This window comes from Tiliqua scincoides, chromosome 1 (assembly GCF_035046505.1).
Source record: "Tiliqua scincoides isolate rTilSci1 chromosome 1, rTilSci1.hap2, whole genome shotgun sequence".
Classification (NCBI taxonomy): domain Eukaryota; kingdom Metazoa; phylum Chordata; class Lepidosauria; order Squamata; family Scincidae; genus Tiliqua; species Tiliqua scincoides.
In genome coordinates, this window is record NC_089821.1 from 285,911,810 (window position 1) to 285,930,854 (window position 19,045).

The 19,045-nt window shown below is 45.4% G+C and overlaps 1 protein-coding gene across 1 annotated transcript in view; it reads right to left on the minus strand.

Moving 5' to 3' along the window:
* SNW1 (SNW domain containing 1) overlaps positions 1 to 2,352 on the minus strand; it is an 18,326-nt gene extending 15,974 nt beyond the window's left edge. Inside the window, exon 1 of the mRNA XM_066627828.1 lies at positions 2,291 to 2,352. Coding sequence (XP_066483925.1) covers positions 2,291 to 2,304 — 14 coding nt within the window. The 5' untranslated portion in view covers positions 2,305 to 2,352. The remainder of the gene's footprint in view (positions 1 to 2,290) is intronic.
* Between the last annotated feature and the right edge of the window lie 16,693 nt (positions 2,353 to 19,045).

A 19,045-nucleotide genomic window follows, 5' to 3' on the forward strand; every position in this document is an offset into this window, starting at 1 on the left:
AGGGAGGAGTCTCTTTGTACTAAGTGGGAGCAGGACCCCTCTTCCTTAGTCTAGCCCAGGGGTGTCCAAACATTTTGGCAGGAGGGCTACATCATCTCTCGGACACTGTGTGTCAGAATTTATTAGAGATGGAACATATGAATGAATGAATTCATTCACTGTGTGTCAGAATTTATTGGAACATATGGATTAATGAAGGTCTTGCAGTAGCTAAAGACCTATAAAAGGCCTTGCACAAAGCAAGGCCAGCCTTTCCTTCGCTGCCACTGCTGCATCACAGATGTGAAACAGCCAGTTGCAGAGGGAGACCTCATCCCACAGCTCAAGTGAGAAGTCGAGCAGTCATCCTCTTGCTGAGAGGCCAGCACGGACTCCAGCAGTCTCTGGAGGGCCAGAGGCTCACTGGAGACTGGGGGCTCCCTGAGGGCCTAAATGGGAGCCCCTGAGGGGGTTGGGTACCCCTGGTCTTTCCAGCCAGTACAGAGAACTCAATGGGAGCCAGCTTCTCATTTTCCATCATGCTTTGAGTATACTCAAAACTAAGCAATGAGAGATTCCTGCTGCTTCTAAGTGCGAATTGAAAGAGCGATCCTGCGCTTCTCCAAGTTCTCTCACGTTATGAAGCTCAGGGGTGGGAGGCAGGATTGACAGAAGCCACAAATAATGGCAGGCTACCAATACTAGTCAAAACCTGACAATTCTTGGGTAGCAGGATCCAAGCCTTTCAATATCAAACCATTCAGCAACATGTAACTGTTTACAATTGCTGAGAATGTATGATGAGGTAAAACCATTGCAAGGTGTGCACACATGTGAATGAACATGAGAAAATACAATCCAAGATAAGCCAAAAACAGAGATGGCTGCTTCCCAGTCCTGCTCAGGTTCTTAGTGATAAGATAGCTTTCACTAGTGCCAGACTTCATAGCAACTCTTTCTCTTTGGTTATATGAACCATGCTGGGAAGATGTAATAAAGATTGGATGGGGGGACAGGGTCCTGGGAAGGCAGGGTCAATGGTGGGTCCCCAGAAAAAGATTGAAGACAGGGTGACCAGATGTCACAACCACAAAAGAGGACAAAGCACTCCAATGACATTCAAGAAAAATGTAGGACATGACAAAATAAAAACTAAAAACACTTGTGTATTGATTTCATCTGATTAATTTAAGCACTACATTACTTATTATTAAACTTAAAACTATATTAAATATATTTTACTACACATAATTTATTAATTGCACTTCATGGCAACTTATTCTGCTCTCTCTAACAAAAACATTTGGCTACAGTGAACAGTGCTGGGAGGGTGTAACAGAGTGGGCAGAAAGGGACCCAGGACAGTGGCAGGATTGATGGTGGGTCCCCAACTTAATTAATCAATTAATGTTTGCTTGTCTGTTGGGGTCATGGCATGAAAGGTTAAAGACCACTCTGGATTGCAGGCCATCCACCTAACATGCAACTGAAGCACCTAAGGGGGGGGAGTGCTTGGTTGGGAATTACTGGGCTGGGGCACCCCCTTATGAGTAAAGGCTACAGCATTTGGGGATATTCAGTCTAGAAAAAAGGTGCCCGAGAGGGGACACGATTGAGGCATAAAAAATTATGCAGGGGATGGATAGACACTCTTTTCCCTCTCACACAACACCAGAACCAGGGGACAGCCACCAAAATTGAGTGTTAGGAGAGTTAGGGCAGACCAAAGAAAATATTTCTTTCCCCGCCCGGCGTAAAATTAGCCTGTAGAACTCCTTGCCACAGGAAGGTGTGACGGCATCCGTGGAACTCCTTGCCACAGGATGTTGTGATGGCGCCCTGCCTGGATGCCTTTAAAAGGGGCTCGGACAGATTTCTGGAGAAAAAACCCATCTCAGGTGACAAGCTGTGATGGGGATGTGCATGGAACGAGTCCGTGGAACTCCCTGCCACAGGAAGGGGTGACGGCGTCTGCGGAACTCCTTGTTGCCCGGGCGCTCCCTGAGACACCTGGTGGGCCACTGTGAGATGCAGGAGGCTGGGCTGGATGGGCCTGGCTGGGTCCGGGGGGGGGGGAAGCGGTTCTGTAGTCGCGGCTGGAAGGGAGACCCGCGACGCGCCCCTACAGCGCCGTCTAGAGTCCGGGTCAGGCCGGGCCTCCCTGGCGCGCCTTCCCCGCCACCGAAAGGCCTCACCACGGACGAGAGGCCGCCCCCGCGCCACCATGTCCAAGCACTATGAAAAGAACGAGGTCCGGGGAAAGGGCGACGCAAGCGCCCCCCCCCCATGACCCACAGGCTGCAACACAAACCTGGTGAGCGCCATCTTGCCGTTCTCCTCCTTCCCCTTCTCTCCGAGGCCTCCTCGCGCTGAGAGTCTGCACTGCGCATGCTCGCGGGTCCGAGGCACTCTGGGAGTTGTAGTTTCCGCTGTTCCTTGAGCTCAGTGGGAGTCCTGGGGAGACTGTGGTCCAGGATTCTCCCAGGCATCAGTTTGCAGGCATCCTCTGCCAGGCATCTCTTTGCAGGCTTTCCCCATCGCCCTAAGAGAAAGTCAGGGACACTTGTGAACCAGTGGAAATGCTGTTTGCAAGTTAACACTACAAAGCCTGCCAAAGAAAGAGGAGGATTTGAAAATGTTGTTGTGCATCCTGTTGTTCTCTGTGGCTGTGGTTTGTCACTGAAAAAGAGAAAACTGTTGCATTTAGAAGGATGCGATTTAAGTTTTGGTTGGCATGGGTGTCTCTGGGACGAGAAACTGAAAATAAATGTCGAATTTAAGAACCACTATGTGAGGCATGCGTTGTGGAGGATATGGAATTGTTACAGAAACAGGTTCTACAGCAAAATTCCACTCTCAACTTCACCGCAGGAAGCGCACGTTGGTCCGGGAGCAGTGCAGAAAGATAAATGTGATTAAAGATATTATAAAATATGTGATAAAAGATATTATGTAGAAATATATTGAATTTCACACAACGACAATGTAAGTCGAAGTCTAGAGAAGAATTGATAGAAGAAGGTTTTAACTGTCAGTGTTCCTACAAGTACAATTATTGGAAAGATTTAACATCAATAAAAAAATTATATGGATTTGAAGAGGGAGAGTCAATATTGGAACAACAATTAAAGGAAGAAGAGCAGGTAATCTCTAAAACAGTGATGATTATTATTATGGCATCATTAATAATAATAACAATATATATATACACTGAGAAAATCAAACAACTAATGGCTCCCTGTCCCAAAAGGGTTCACAGTCTAAAAAGATGCAAAGGAACACCACAATGGAGCGGGGAAGAGCGTTCGTGTAGGGCACCGAGCCCCACATGAACACTCTGGATCTAGTGGAGTGCCTCCCTCCCTCCCCGCTCCCTCACCCCATCACGCCTTCTCCCCACCCTCTCCCCACCCTCTCCACGCTTCCCCCCTCCCTGGGACACCTCCTCCCCGCCTCCCCCCCTCCCAGCCAGCGCTGGGTTAGCACAGGTGCTCAGCCTCGCAATAGCAGTAAGCCGGCGCATGAGCACAGTCACAAATGTGCCGGGCACGTTTGTGGGGCTCAGCACCAGCCTCCCGCTGGTGCTAACCCAGCGCCGGCTGGTGCTGGGCTAGCACCAGGCGGTGGCCCAGGTTCCGATGCTCGGCGGTCTCCCGGACTGCTGGCCTGCAGAACACGAGGCAGGGGCATGTACGGAGGGCGTGGGGGAGGCATTCAGGGGAGGGGAGAGGCCAGTGGGGGCGGGGAGGAGGCATGCTGAGGGGTGGGTGGGAGGAGGATTCGCAGAGCTGAGCTCTGCAGGATCCAGGGCACTCATGGAGGGCTGCGCACCCTACACAAGCACCTTTACTCATTGCGGGGCTCCTTACCTTACTCAGGGGAAGCCCATTGCGGGGTTGCTTACCTTACTCGGGGGAAGGGGACAAATGTCCCCTTTTCCCAAGGAACCTCCTGTGGTAGCGCGCGAGGCACAGGAATCGGTGGCAGCCCTTTTCGGTGCCACTGAGCCTGGGCGCTCTGGGCAGCTCAGGATTGGGTTGCCCGTCCCATTGACTGTCATTGTATTGGAAAACCATGAATATACTATCCGCCTGCCTCCCCCCTCCCTGGAAGGTCTCCTCCCCACCCTTGCTTACCATGCTGCTGCTCGGCGGTCTGTGAGACCGCCGAGCAGCAGAGGAGGGTCACCCACCCTGTGCTAGCCCAGCGCAGGCCAGAAAGGTGGAGAAAGGTGGAGAAAGGGTGGGTAGGAGGCGTGCCGGGGTGAGGGAGCAGGAAGGGAGGGAGCGACTCCCTCATAAGAGGGACTGTTAGAGAAATATCTTTCGAAAGGGTGGAAATTTAGATCATTAATATAAATACAGTAAGCAATTGGAATTTTTTAGCTTCGCTCTTGCTACACTCTTAGAAATATTCTATGTAGTTTTTTTCTCTTTTTATTTTTCTTTTGTATTTTTGTATTTTTAATGTATTTTATCTATTTTATTTTATGTTTGTTTACTGTTTTTCTTTTGCTATTACTATAAATAAAATAAATATATACAGGAAAAGTAAGTTAAAACTAAAAAGGGTTATTTATTTACAAATTTATATCCCGCTTTCCTTCCAAATAGGCATTCAAAGTGGCTTACAAAAAAATCAAAACTTAAAATTCAATATATAAAATAAATATTAGCAGTCCCTTAAAAATGTATATATATAAAGCTCCTGGCTTTTAATTAATTTTTTTAGATTTTTAGATTTATATATATAAATCTGGACTGTTTATATATATATATATATATATATATATATATATATATATATATATATATATATATATATATATATAAACTTGTAAACATTTCATTGAAAAGCAGTACATAAATACTGTTAATAATAAAAAATACATACATACATACATACATACATACATACATACATACATATATATATCTTAAAAACCTCGTTAAAAGTCAGGAGCACAAGCAGAAGAACCAGCAACACTAAAAAGAACAAGCACATACAACAAATATTTAAAAACTTTTAATACTGTATTAAAAATACGCAGGTATAAAATGGAAGAAGTAGTCCCATTGCTGCTGGTCATTCAATGAGGGTTCCTCCCCCCAAGTAACAATGGAGCTCACAACAGCCATGCAGTGGAAAGCATGATCGGATGACACCAAGGTGGGAGATGTCTAGAAAAAAAAATACACCCACACTATCGCTCAGACAACCTTGTCATAATCAGAAGAGGCAAGTGGTAATGCATTTTCTGGTGTGCATAATGGCTTTACATAGGATTGGATGTCTGAATGCTTCCTCATGAAAAAAAATCTTCCAATAGAAAATAAGCATGTCCGGGAGAAAGCTGTTTTGAACCTTTGCCCTCATATTCTAGTTTTCTAATACAAGGGAGATACATTCAAACATGCAATTTTCCTTCTTGCACCCTAACCTAAAGAGTTACAGTTAAGGAAAATCTTTATGATATATATCTGCATCAGCTGGTCTTGAACTTTTCTTTTATGTAATGTGTGAATGAGCCCTGGGCTTATGGATGTGATTGGAGCGTAGTTATTTGCTTAACAAGGAGATAGTAGCATTTTACATCTTCCTTGGCAGTTGGGAATAATTTTGAGATTTTTAAATTCACCAGTGTTGCTAAAACATAATTTTTATTCTAAACAGAGCTTTCTGAAAACCCAGCAGCTCAATCACACTCAGAAGAGCTCCAGTCACTCTAACTAGGTGCCTGTTCTAATTATAGAATGATTTAGCTTTGGTTATGTAATTACCTAGTGTTCTGGGGCACATGGTATCATATTATAAAACCATAGGGTTTTTTTCCCTTGTTCCAGGCTCAGATTTAGACTATTCAGTTAAGAACCACAAGAAGCAGATTATTCTGAATCTAGCGAACAAATGCAGATAGCAAACATCTCTTTTGGTCAAGGCTTATGATGCAGTAGGTTGGAAGTCATGGTCTGATATCTGCCAGACAGATAGCAGGGGGCTTATGATTTAGTTACCAAGTAAAACTAACCCAACCAGCAGAACAAACCACTGACCCATTAGATGCTCAGATGGTAAGATTGACAATTAATACCACAGTGTGGGAAATGACAGGAAGACTGATTAAAAGAGGAAAACCAAGTGGATTGCTAAATGTTTATGGTCAGAATTAGTTCTGATGAAGCTGCTATAGTACCTGCTATAGACCGCCTTGGTCGCTTTGGTGGATGACCTACGCCGGGGACTGGACAGGGGGAGTGCGTCCCTGTTGGTCCTGCTGGACCTCTCAGCGGCTTTCAATACCATCGACCATGGTATCCTTCTGGGCCGATTGGCCAAGTTGGGAGCTGGAGGCACTGTTTTGCGTTGGTTCCGCTCCTACTTGGAGTGTCGGTCCCAGATGGTGGTGCTGGGGGATGCCTGTTCGACACCCTGGCCCTTGAGATGCGGGGTGCCACAGGGCTCAATTCTGTCCCCCATGCTATTTAACATCTACATGAAACCGCTGGGAGAGGTCATCCGGGGGTTTGGAGTGGGGTGCCATCAATATGCTGATGACACCCAGCTCTATCTCTCCTTTCCTCCAGACTCCAGGGTGGCGGTTGAGGGCCTGGAGCGCTGTCTGGAGGCAGTGAGGATCTGGATGGGGGCTAACAAGCTGAAATTAAATCCGGGTAAGACAGAGGCTCTCCTGGTTCGGAAATCCTCGATGCAGGTGCTGGACTATCGGCTTGCGCTGTATGGGGTTGCACTCCCTCTGAAGGAGCAGGTCCGCCTCTTGGGGGTCCACCTGGACTCGCAGCTGCTCCTGGATTCCCAGGTGGCGGCTGTGGCAAGGGGGGCCTTCGCTCAGCTTCGGCTGGTGTGCCAGCTGTGGCCGTACTTGGATCGTGCAGACTTGGCCACGGTGATCCATGCCTCAGTGACATCGAGATTAGATTACTGTAACGCGCTCTATGTGGGGCTGCCCTTGAAGACGGTTCGGAAACTGCAACTAGTGCAGAATGCGGCGGCCCGTGTGGTTACTGGAGGTAGGCGGTTCGACTCTGTCAGTCTGCTTCTCCAGCAGCTGCACTGGCTGCCCATTCGTTTCCGGGCCCAATTCAAGGTGCTGTTATTGACCTTTAAAGCCCTATACTGCTCTGGACCAGGGTATCTTAGAGATCACCTGCTCCCGTACAATCCGGCTCGTCCTCTTAGGTCATCAGAGAAGGCCTTTTTACAAGTGCTGCCGCCTAGGGAGGTACGTGGGGTGGCTGCAAGAAATAGGGCCTTCTCAGTAGTGGCACCAACGCTATGGAACTCCCTTCCCCTTGACTTAAGAATGGCTCCCTGAGACCTTTCGGCGAGGCCTGAAGACCCTTCTATTTAAACAGGCCTTCTGAGTTCTCGGGCTTTTAACATCTTTTTAACATCTTTTAATATTTTTTAAACAGGCCTGATTCTTTTATGACTTGCTGCTGCTCTATGCTCTTTTTACCTATTCTTTTTACTCTGACTGCTGTTTTTTATGATGTGTTAATATGTTTTTATTTGTTTTTAAATTATGTTTTTAATATGTTGTAAGCCGCCTTGAGTCCCTTCGGGGAGAAAGGTGGGGTAAAAATAAAGTTATTATTATTATTATTATTAGTAAAAATGTGCAAAAGTAAGGTAAACCCCTACTAAAACTTGAAAGTGGAACAGAACTGTAAAGGGGCAATACAGGGTATGTTCTGAACCAGGGATGGTCAGCTTTTTTTGACAGTAGTTACAATCATCACTGAATGGAACAATTATGCAGAAATTGTACAATATGCTGTTTTCAAGCTACTGCAGCATAGTAAGTACACCTGCACTTTCAACCCAACAATTAAGAGCCCTAACTATTGAAAGGTGGCCCTGTTCTAAGCATATTAGAATTGTTGTGAGGTCAAAAAGAGAGAAGGAACCATGTACACTGCCCTGAGCTCCTTGCAGGAAGGGGTGGTACAATGTGAAAATAAATAAATTTTATTAAGTTTATTAAACCATGGTTAGCAATTGAAAAATGACTTGTAAGCATAAAGATTTACATTAAAAAAAGAATACAGCACAGCACACTGAAAAGCACTATTGGCGGCTGCTAGTAGCTATGTGCCCTCTTCTCTGCTTGGATGGGGATTAAAGGAAATAGCTTGGAAATCCTCTTGTAGCAATGAAAGAGAATGTCTGGTTTTTTGCAAAAGATTTTATAGTATTTATGTTTCACTTTTAATATATGCCTACTGCCCTTCCTCTGAGGAGCTCAGGGTAGTGTACATGCTTCTACCCCTTCCTTAGTCCTCACAATAACCCTGTGAGGTAGGTGAGGCTGAGAGCTAGTGACTGGCCCAAGATCACCCAGGAAGCTTCAAAATTGAGTGGAGATTCAGACCTGTATCCTCCCATACTACACCATCCTGGCTCTCTAACTGTACACAAAAGGCTTGAAGGGCAGGCTGCAGTCTAGCTGGGAGTCTTCAGTGTCTCCTGCTCAGATGCAGGTCCCTTGTTGTCTTTTGTGCTCCCTGGGGCATTTGGTGGGCCACTGTGAGATACAAAAAGCTGGACTAGATGGGCCCATGGCCTGATCCAGAGGGGCTGTTCTTATGTTTTGTTGAAAATAAATGGGTATTGCAAAATCCTTCCGTCTCCAATATTGGGAAACACATTCTGTAAAAAGGCTGTCTCCTACTATTCAGACAAGTGTAAAACGGAGTAATTGCTACTTTAGAACTGGTGTATCTCTATTAACAGTATTACAGCTTTGCAAGAGCCTCTGTTTTCCTTGATTCTTTTTCCTAGAAAATATATTTAAACATGTTTTTTTCAAAATCTGTTTATCATAATTATTCTAGCTCAGCTTTAGAAAAGAAATCAGTCCTATCTTCCTGAAAATGGTGATGTTTGTCATTATTTGTCTTTCTGGTGGTAGGGAGGCCCTAGTTAGAAGCCAGCTGTAGAGGAAGCTTCATCCCATGCACCTGCAAATGTTTTCCCTTGTCATCAACACTTCCATTGTTCCTAATGAGCACATTTATCCTTGATTATTGTGTGTGTATGGGGGGGGGGAGAAAGAGATGTTGGAAATATTCCAGTTTATTGAGTATTTTGATACTTGATAAGGACCTTGAATATGTAAGAAAAACTGGTTGAGATATTTTCTACAGTAAGGAAAGGGAAGCAAGCATAGTCAGAATGAACCAGTGGAGAAAATGCTGGGTTTTGGTGACCTAAATTTGTTCTACTTCTCCCAGGCAGAGCTGCCACCAATTTGCTGGAAGCTATAGGGCCCAATATTCTGCCTTTATACTGGGTGCTATGACTGCCACCCAGCCAGGTGGGTCCACTAATGGCTCACCCTTGATACCACCTTCCTGCCACAGGCTCACTGTGTAAATCAAAGAAGTGCACATACATCTACTGATTACTTTTGACATTTAGCAGATAGGGTTCAAAAAGTATGGGGTAGGGGGATCCAGCCTCCTTAACTACTAGTTGTGGCTGAATCAGATTCAGGGCACAATCCTAAATCACTTTCCAGCATCAACATAAGGGCAATGCAGCTCCTAGATAAGGAAACAAACATTCCCTTACTTTGAGGAGGTCTCTGTAAATGCCCCCTAATTGCAGGAAGCAGCACACATCCCATAGTACAGCTATGCAAGTGCTGGAAAGTGGGTTAGGATTTGGGCCTCAATGTTTTAATCCCGTTACAACCAGGGGGAGAGCAGGAAAATTGCTATGAAAACCCGAAATAATGTTTTAGCTTCATCTTTTAGCAAACCAAGATCAATTACCATTGAATGTATGAAGCTGCCTTATTTTGATTAAGGGCCCAATCCTATCCAATTTTCCAGTAGTGGTGCACCAGTGCCAATGGGGCGTGCACTGCTTCCTGTGGTGGGGAGGCAGTCATGGAGGCCTCTTCAGGGTAAGGGACCGTTTGTTCCATTATCTTGGGGCTGCATTGAGATTGCACCGGTGCTGGAAAGTTGGATAGGATTGGGCCCTAAGCCATTTCCACCCAATGCTGCATATACGCAACAGGGATCAAATGTGTCCACCTGTGGGCTGGGCTGGGCTGGGCAGAAATAGGTTAAGGCTCTTGAGCTATCTGGTCATATCGGATATGAGGGGCCCACATCACACACCAGATCTCTTCTAATTACTGTTTATTGCTAACAACTTATTGGGAAAATCCAAGTATATGAAACTTAGATTGGAAAAATTAGTGGTGCAACTTAACTAAGAACTATCTTTAGTTACTGGTCTATCTGTTCAGGGCTCTGAGGAGATCATACAGGTTCAACTAGCTTCTGCTGTAAAACCGGAATGGTCGATCTAGTTCTCTTGCATGCACAGTACCTTGTGGATGTGCCTTTTAAAGAAGCAAAAGACAACAGGACTATCTACTCCAACTCCAAAGTTTCAACAGAAGTCATATCATTCCTGGACTGTATGAGAACTGGAGATGCAGGACACCAGAGTCTCCTGCATGTGAAGTAGGTGCTGTGTTACTGAGCTGTGTCACTGATAAATCCCCCCCTTCTCTGCATTCTGTGTTTTTTATATAGTGTAAGAAAAAAACTATAGGGGGGAATGGTATTCAGGTCCCTTTATCAGTGCGTGCTTACCCTTCTCCACTCTTCACCAATGCATTGCTGAGATCATTGCCATCAACAGAAAAATGCCATCAATAGAGTTGCTAACCCTGGCTGAAGCTATTCTGGAACACTATTTTATAACGATATAACATCAGAAATCCTTGGAAGCTGTGTTAAAATCTCCCGGATGGTTTTCATTAGTTGTCTGAAGTTCATGCTGATTCATGCCAATCTGGGAGCATTATAGCAACCACAGCAGAACAGGAATGTAGCCGGACCTGCTTTTTGAAATCCTCACCCTTCAACTTGTTCTTCATAGCTGGGCACACTGTCTCCTTTCATTCTTTCTCTTGTGAAAGCAGTGAGGACAAACACTGAAGATGCTGTCCCCTTCCCTGTCTTCAGGAAGGAGAGGCTCCCTGTCTTCCAATAATGCTGGCTCCTCTACTCAGTGATAAGATGTGCAGATCTTCCCCTATTATAACAAAATTGTGAAACGTGAAATTTTACATATCCCTGTAGGAATGATTGGCATTTTCCCTAACAATAGGCAAAGGAAAGGCAGGCACTCAAAATTCCACAGAAGTACTGTTTAAATTCCTGGCACACCTGAAATATGAAGGAGGCTTGCCATCTTTCAGTGACATTCCTGACTGAAGCTTGTTTGTGAATGTTTTAAGCTGCCTTATACAGAGTGAGGGCCAAATCCTATCCAGTTTTCCAGTGCCGGTGCAGCTGTGCCAATGGGGCATGAACTGCATCCTGTCGGGGTGGGGGGCAGTCACAGAGGCCTCCTCAAGGTATTGGAACATTTGTTTCCTTACCTTGGGGCTGCATTGTGGCTGCACCGGTGCTGGGAAGTTGGATAGGACTGGGCCCGGGCAGCCCAATCCTGAGCTGCCCGGGGTGCCCAGGTTCGGCGGCACCGAGAAGGGCTGCCGCCAAATCCTGTGCCTCCTGTGCTACCATGCTACCTTCCCCTGAGTAAGGTAAGCAGCCCTGCAATGGGCTACTCACTTTACCGCTGACCAGGGAATGGTGCTTGTGTAGGGCGCGCAGCCCTGCATGAGCGCCTTGGATCCTGCGGAGCACAGCTTCACGGACCCTCCTGCCTCCCTCCCGCCCCCTGGCACGCCTCCCTCCAGCCCTCTCTCCGCCACCCGCCAGCCTCCCCCTCCCTGGAATGCCTCCTCCCCGCCCCCGTCCACACCCCTGCCTCCCGCAGCTCGGTGGTCTGGGAGATTGCGGAGCTGCGGAAGCCGGGTGACCACCCTGCACTAGCCCAGCACCGGCTGGTGCTGGGCTAGCACCGGTGGGAGCCCGGCAGTGAGCCCCACAAATGTGCCTTATGGCACGTTTGCGACTGTGGTCAGCGGCATGGCTCCTTGCCGCCGACCACAGGATTTGGCTCTCAATCCATTGTCTGTGCCAGGGATCTCCAAACATTTTGGCCAGAGGGCCGCATCAAATATCTGGTATGGTATTGAGGGCTGGAAAAAATTTAAATATCAAATTTAAATAAATAAGAGATGGAACTTAGATGAGTGAATAAAGAATGAATGGGCTCATTCATTCAACCTCTCTGGCCCTCAGAGCACCCTCTAGATGCAACCAGAGCACTGTTCCAGACATGTTCAGTACAGTAGGCCAGAGGCTTTCAGGGCACAAGAGGCTGGCTGTGGGCCAGATAGAGGCTTGCCATGGGCCACATCTGGCCCCTGGGCTGGGGTTCGGAAACCCCTGTTCTATGCCATTATTGTACCACCAGTGGTACTTGGGGTGGTATCTGGTGGTATGCAAGGGACCAGCAATGCACGTGACATGTAGAGTTGGAAGCTTGGCTTGGCAGGCAGAGCACCTGCGCGTGCTTTTTGAGCACTCAAAAAGCCCTCCTGTTGACTCTGAAGCCTCTCTGTTTGTCCCATGGCATCTGGCCTTCCAATCAAGAAGAAACTCGCAAGGACATCATTGCCAATTACTTCCAGTGGTACTTTCAATAGGTGGACCATGCGAAGGGGTATGGTGTGAGAGACAAATGTTGAGAAAAGCTGGTCTCTGCTGACTGACAGTAGTTTTCAAGGGTTTCAAACAGGGCTTTCCCTAGCCTTACATGGGGATATCAGGGGGATCAAAACCTACTGCTTGCTTGCAACACATCTACCTCTGAGCTATGGCCCTTTCCCCATCTCAGTTGTCTGGACAAATGGTTCAAGCTCTTAGTGTTGGACTAATCTAGTAGACCAACTACATGTTCTGTTAGCAGTGTTTCTCAACATTTGTCCTCCACCGTACCACTTCACATGATCCACATGTTCAAAGTACCACTGGAAGTAACTGGTGATGACATCATTGCCAGTTACTCTTGGATGGGGAGGCCAAATGTGACAGGACCAACACAAGTAAGAGGATTAGGGTGGATGGGAGGGCTTTTTCAAGTGTTGAAAAGCATGCTTTGGAGCTCTTCCCGCTGAACCGAGCCTCATACTGCTGTTTGTTGTCTTGTGTTCCTGGTCTCCCTGCTAGGCAGTAGGTGTCCTACCACCAGACACCACATCAAGTACCACTGGAGATTTCCATACCACTGATTGAGAAACACTGCGTTAGCACATTTAAAAGTGAATTTATAACTATATACTTGAGATTTAATGAATCAGCCTTAAATGGGGAATTTAGAAAGAAAACAGAATCCAAACCCAGACAATGTTAAGCGTGCATTTGACTGACGGGGAAGAATCTTGCAGGATGCAATATCCTGTTCATACGTTTCCTGAGAGTAAGCTCCATTGAACACAATGGGACTTACTCCTGAGTAGACAGGCATAAGCTTGTGCAGTGAGGAAGCTGATTTTGGAGAAGTAAAGCGGGAGTGGTTCTCTCCCCTTCTTTCCACCAGCTTTCACATCACAGAAAATAAATCACATTGCACCTCCCAGAACAAGCTCTGGAAGCAGGTGGTGTTGCTTGAACTGCAAGCAGGTGACTGTGGAGGCGGCCCTGGGGAGCCTTGCAGGCTCATAGTGGAGCACACTCCACCCGTCCTCTTCCATGAGCTCGCCCACGGCTCCAGCGCTGTAGTTCTTCAGAGCCCCGCATCGCCATAGATTACTACGACCGTGTTGACGCCGAAAAACTACAAGTTCCAGCATCCCCCCGCGGGAGAAAGCCTGTACCACGTGCGAGCAGAGGGGGGAACGCTTTCTTTGCTGCGGTGCCCAGGAAGCCGGTAAGTGCGGAGTGCGCGTGCTTTGCACGGGTTGTGGCTGGATGGCTGAGGGTCGGTGGCGAGTGGGAGGTGTCGTTCCAGTGAAGGAGCCGGAATGGGATCGCTCCCCTCTCCCCACCTCTCCCAAGCCCAGTTAGGCAAGTAATTCAGGGCTGTCCTCCATACCAGACGTCCTTGTCTCATCACACGCTGTCATTCCCTCCAGCTCCACTCATACAACCTGCCTTCCAGTCAGCCCTTCCTTAGGCTGCAGTCCACCCACACTTACCTGGGAGTAAGCCCCATTGACTCTAATGAGACCTACTTCTGAGTAGGCACGCATAGGATTGTGCTCTTAGGCTTCAGTCCCATCCACATTTACCTGGGAGTAAGCCCCACTGACTCTAATGGAACTTATTTCTGAGTAGACATGCCTAGGATTGTGCTCTCAGGCTCCAGTCCTACCCACACTTACCTGGGAGTAAGCCCCATTGACTCTAATGGAACATATTTCTGAGTAGACATGCTGAGAATTGGGCTCTCAGGCTCCAATCCCATCCACACTTACCTGGGAGTAAGCCCCATTGACTCTAATGGGACCTATTTCTGAGTAGGCATGCATAGGATTGGACTCTTAGGCTGCAATCCTATCTGGACTTACCTGGGAGTAAGTCCCAAATGACTCTAATGGGACTTCTGATTCAACCTCCAAACCACACCTCCTGCACAAGCACTGATCTTTGAAGTAGACTTGAACAACACAGAATGCTTCAAGTATTCATACTTCAGCATTTTTTGGACACACACCTGAAGTGATGGGAGATGACTTTTCTTCAGGAGAGACACAATTTTATTATTACTGATATCAGAATTTTGCAGTGCAATCCAATGCAAGGAAATTCCATTGAGATTAATGGTGTTTACTCCCAAATAAGTGTGTTTAGGATTGCAGCCTAATTTCTGCATAAGAGCAGTTTGATAGTCTACACAAAATTTGGCCTTGGTGTTGCCCCCCAGTTGCATGGGTTGGTTATGTTGCAGCCTACAGTTGTCCATAGTACAGACTTTACATATAGTACTTGAATTTTATATTGTTCACATAATGTCTTTATACTTTAGGTTTGGGAGAGGGAGTATTTTAAAAGTGTACATAACAAGTTTCGTTTTATTTTTCTAGATGTGTAAAGTGCAAATGCAGCAAACACATGTTTGCAAACATGTTTCATGTGGTGTGGTGTAAATTTTGAAAACATATAACAAATATTTTGATTATTTTTATTATTACAAGGGGAACCTCAATTATCCCTGTCCTTAGAATTGCACAATTGCAATGGTGTACAGGTCACATGATCATGGCTGTGAGAGTAATAGCTATGTTGGTTTTATAGGAGCATTGTCACAGGTTTTAATTAAATCAGATTATCAGTGGAGCTGTTCTCATTAATGTGTTATTAATTTGCTGCCAGTATATGCAAGATTGTGGATACTCAATATGTGAGAAGATCAGCACACATGGGAATAACACAACTATTTATTGGAAACACTTGGCAGAAGAACTTAGACTGGTGAAAATAATTAGTACAGTCTCAGGTTTCTGATTCACATGGGCCTATGGTTGTTCAAGCCCTTGAGAAGATCATATAGGCTCAACTGTTCTCACAGAATTCTTCTTCAAAAGTGAATCTGTTTCCTCTCCAGATCCTCACATGGTTTATCTCTTAAAGAGGCAATAGACAACAGTGAAAGCCAGAGTTGGAAAAACCTTAAACTAATGGCGTCATTAGGGGGCTGCACCAGGTGATACACTCAGGGTGTGTGTGTGACACCCCTACTGGCAAAAATGGTAAAATCTTGGTATCTTTGAATTATACCATCATGTTGTATATCATTTGATGAGTACTTTAATGGATAATGCAATGAAACAAACCATGCTGAAATATCTGTATTCTCTCAAAAGTTATAACCAAGTAACCAGAAAAGGAAATCACAACTACCTTATGTAACAGAAAATGGATTTTTTAAAACTTTAAACTGACCAATGAGACTGATTGTTCCAATGAGGTGTTGTTATGACACAGCAGAGACCCAATAAGGCAGTGTGGGTCAGGACCCACTTGGTGGGTCACGACCCAATTTCTAGTGGGTTGCGAGAAGCTGGCGGCAGCCATCTTGAAAGATGGCAAAAGACCTAGGCGACGCCATTTTGGAAGTGGGCAAAGCATGGGCATTGCCATTTTAAACTTCCCGGCACTGAGATGTAACTAAGAGCGGCTTGCGCATGTGCAAAGAAAGCAGCATGCTGCTTTCCCCCAGAAAGCGTGCTGCTGCCTTCCAGTTGGACCTCCCTCTGCACTTGGAGGCTTCCCTCAGGGGGGCCAATTGCGGAGTGCAGGCTTGGATTGCAGGCAAAGAAGGACTGGGAGAGATGTGGACGAGCCAGCCAGGCTTCTCCCAACCAACCTTTGTCAGCTTGGCTGCCTTGATGGGATGGGCTGCCTCAGGGTTGCAAGACTCCCAAGAATAGTGGGAGTCAATTCTGAGTAGATGTGCTTAGGCTTGGGGGAGATGAGGGGAAGCGTCCCTGCTTCTCTTCCTTCTGACGGGGATACTACTGTTTCTATTTCCTTTATTTACAAAAGCTCAAGCTACTTCTTGTATTGAGGTTCATGAGTAGGGTGCACTTGTTTCTGCCTAGTGCTGAGCACAGTATCAATAGCCACATCAGTGTTTGTTAGTTTAAGCACAATACAAGAAGTAGCTTGAGATTTTGTAAATAAAGACAGAAATAAAAACAGTAGTAAATAAATACACAAATATTTTGTTCCAGATGTTTTATTTTTTGCTTGATAGCAATGGTAGTGAGGGCAGGGAGAATGGGAAGAAGCTTCTGAGCTGGACTACTGTCTCTTGTCATTTACAGTTTGAGTTTCTAGGCAAGAACTTCCTGCTTGATTACATCACTTCCGGCTCTGGCATCACAGTGATGTCACTTCCTGTTTGATGATGTCATGTATGGCTATGACATCACTTCCAGGTTGTTGACATCACTTCCGGTGGGCCCCAGTCAGATTTTCATTCTCAGAAGTGGGTCCCAGGCTAAAAAGGGTGAGAACCACTGCAATAAGGTGTTATTACCAATAAGTTGGTAATATGAGTCAGCTCTCATTTCCACGTATCAGAGCTAATATTAGAACTCTTATTCAGTTGTGTGAGTGTCATCAAGTTGGCCACTAGTTTTGTTTGGTTAATGATTTGTTGGGTGACCTGTACTATAACATATTTAAATAACTGAATAAAGTTAATGGGGGTTACCCCAACCCTAGACGTGCCACTGCATTTAGGTTGAGCATTTGATATTGTAATTTATTCAGACTGCAATCCTAACCACACTTTCCTGAGAGAAAGCCCCACTGAACAAACTAGGACTTACTTCTGAGTAGATCTGGTTAGGATTGTGCCCTCAGTCTGTCATGTGCAGTGGTGTAGTTAGGTCATTTGACACCCTCCCTGGGGCTTTTTGACACCCCCATATGACAAATTTATTTATTCTTTTATTTATTTTTTTACATTTTTATATCACCCTTTCTCCAAGAAGCTCCGAGTGGTTCCTCCCCTTCTTTTGTCCTCACAACAACCCTGTGCAGTAGGTGAGGCTGAAAGATTGTAATGCACCCTGAGCTGCTTATAGGAAGGGCAGCAGAAATATGCAAATAAATAAATATGTCATATGGGGTGACAAAAATTTATGGGCCCCGGCTGTCAAATGACCGAGCTACGCCTCTGACTCATACTATACAACTGAACAGGACTTCCTGTATTAGGTCTGATACATGGAGAAGGGAACTGACTCACAATAACACCTTATTGGTTCCCTGCTGTATCATAATAACTCCTCCTTAGCTCTCAGAATACTTAGTCTCATTGGTCAGTTTTGAGTTAAGAAAATCCATTTTTCATAAGTCAGTTGTGTTCTGTTTATTTGGCTATAACATTTGAAAGAACACAGATAATTCAATAGAATTTCTTTCATTACATTCTGCCTTAAATTACACATCAAATGATATATGATGATATTATTACTAAAAACCACTTCCAGAGTTTTGGTCACTAGAGGTGTCATCTTCCCAGGGTGTCACCTTACTAACACCTTATTGGTTCCATGCTATTTCAAAATAACATCTCATTGGCTCTTCAAACAATCAGTCTCACTGGTTCGTTTTGAGTTAAGAAAATCTACTTGATGTTATATAGGACAATTGTATTTTTGTTGTCTGGTGTTTTGGTCACAACATTTGATAGAAAGCCAATATTACACTCTGGTTTGTTTCATTGCTTTTTCTATGAAATTACGCAACAAATGGTATATATATAACATGATGGTATTCTTTCTAAAAATGGCAGTTTTCACCATTTTGGTCACTAGTGGTGTTGCACCCCCCCCCCAAGGGTGACAACCCTGGCTAGCTATGCCACTGGGTATGGGAGGTGGTCCATCATGGGGGTGACGCAATGAGCTTCTTGCACTGGGTGATGCCAACCTTAGTGATGCCTCTGCCCTAAGCACCTGGTTGACCAGACACTAGAAAACTTCAAATTTATAGAATAATCGGTAATTGATTCCTAAGCGTTTCAGAATGAAAAGCTATCATCCTAGCGCTTTGAGTCTAAGCATGTTTTGCAGCAGCAAACTCTGTCAAATTCAGTAGGACTTCTTGTATTTAGAGTCGGAAGCATATTGCAAAGGCTGAGAGGGCATTTAAGATTCCCCCCCCCCCAGATGTTGCAGCACTTCATTTCCATGCTAGAAGTATGGAAAACTTTCAAATCAATTTATTCTAACTGTTCTTTTTACCTTTCCGTTTTAATAACTCCCCTTTTATTACCAAGAGAAGTTAGCACCAAACCAGGTGTCTTTGTTGCTTAAGAGCTCAGCTGCCACTCTGGTTCCCTACCTGAAGTTGCACCCTGTGCTAGGTATTGCAATTAGTGGATATGGCAGTAATTCTGATGACACTCACTGCACAACATGGCTTCAGGTGAGAATAAAAAGTTGGCAGCAGATGGCGTTTTCAAGCACAGGTTCTTAAAAAAGAATAAAAAGAGAGAACGTGGGAAAAGGAAGATGAAATGAGTTGGATGAGATGGATTTCATTCAAAGGAATTGCTGTTAAAAAGGTCCAGGCTTTAGAAGATAGGAGAGTGCTAGGAATGGAAATGTTATTCATTTAAGTGAAATATGATTTTAAAGGGTTTTTTTTTG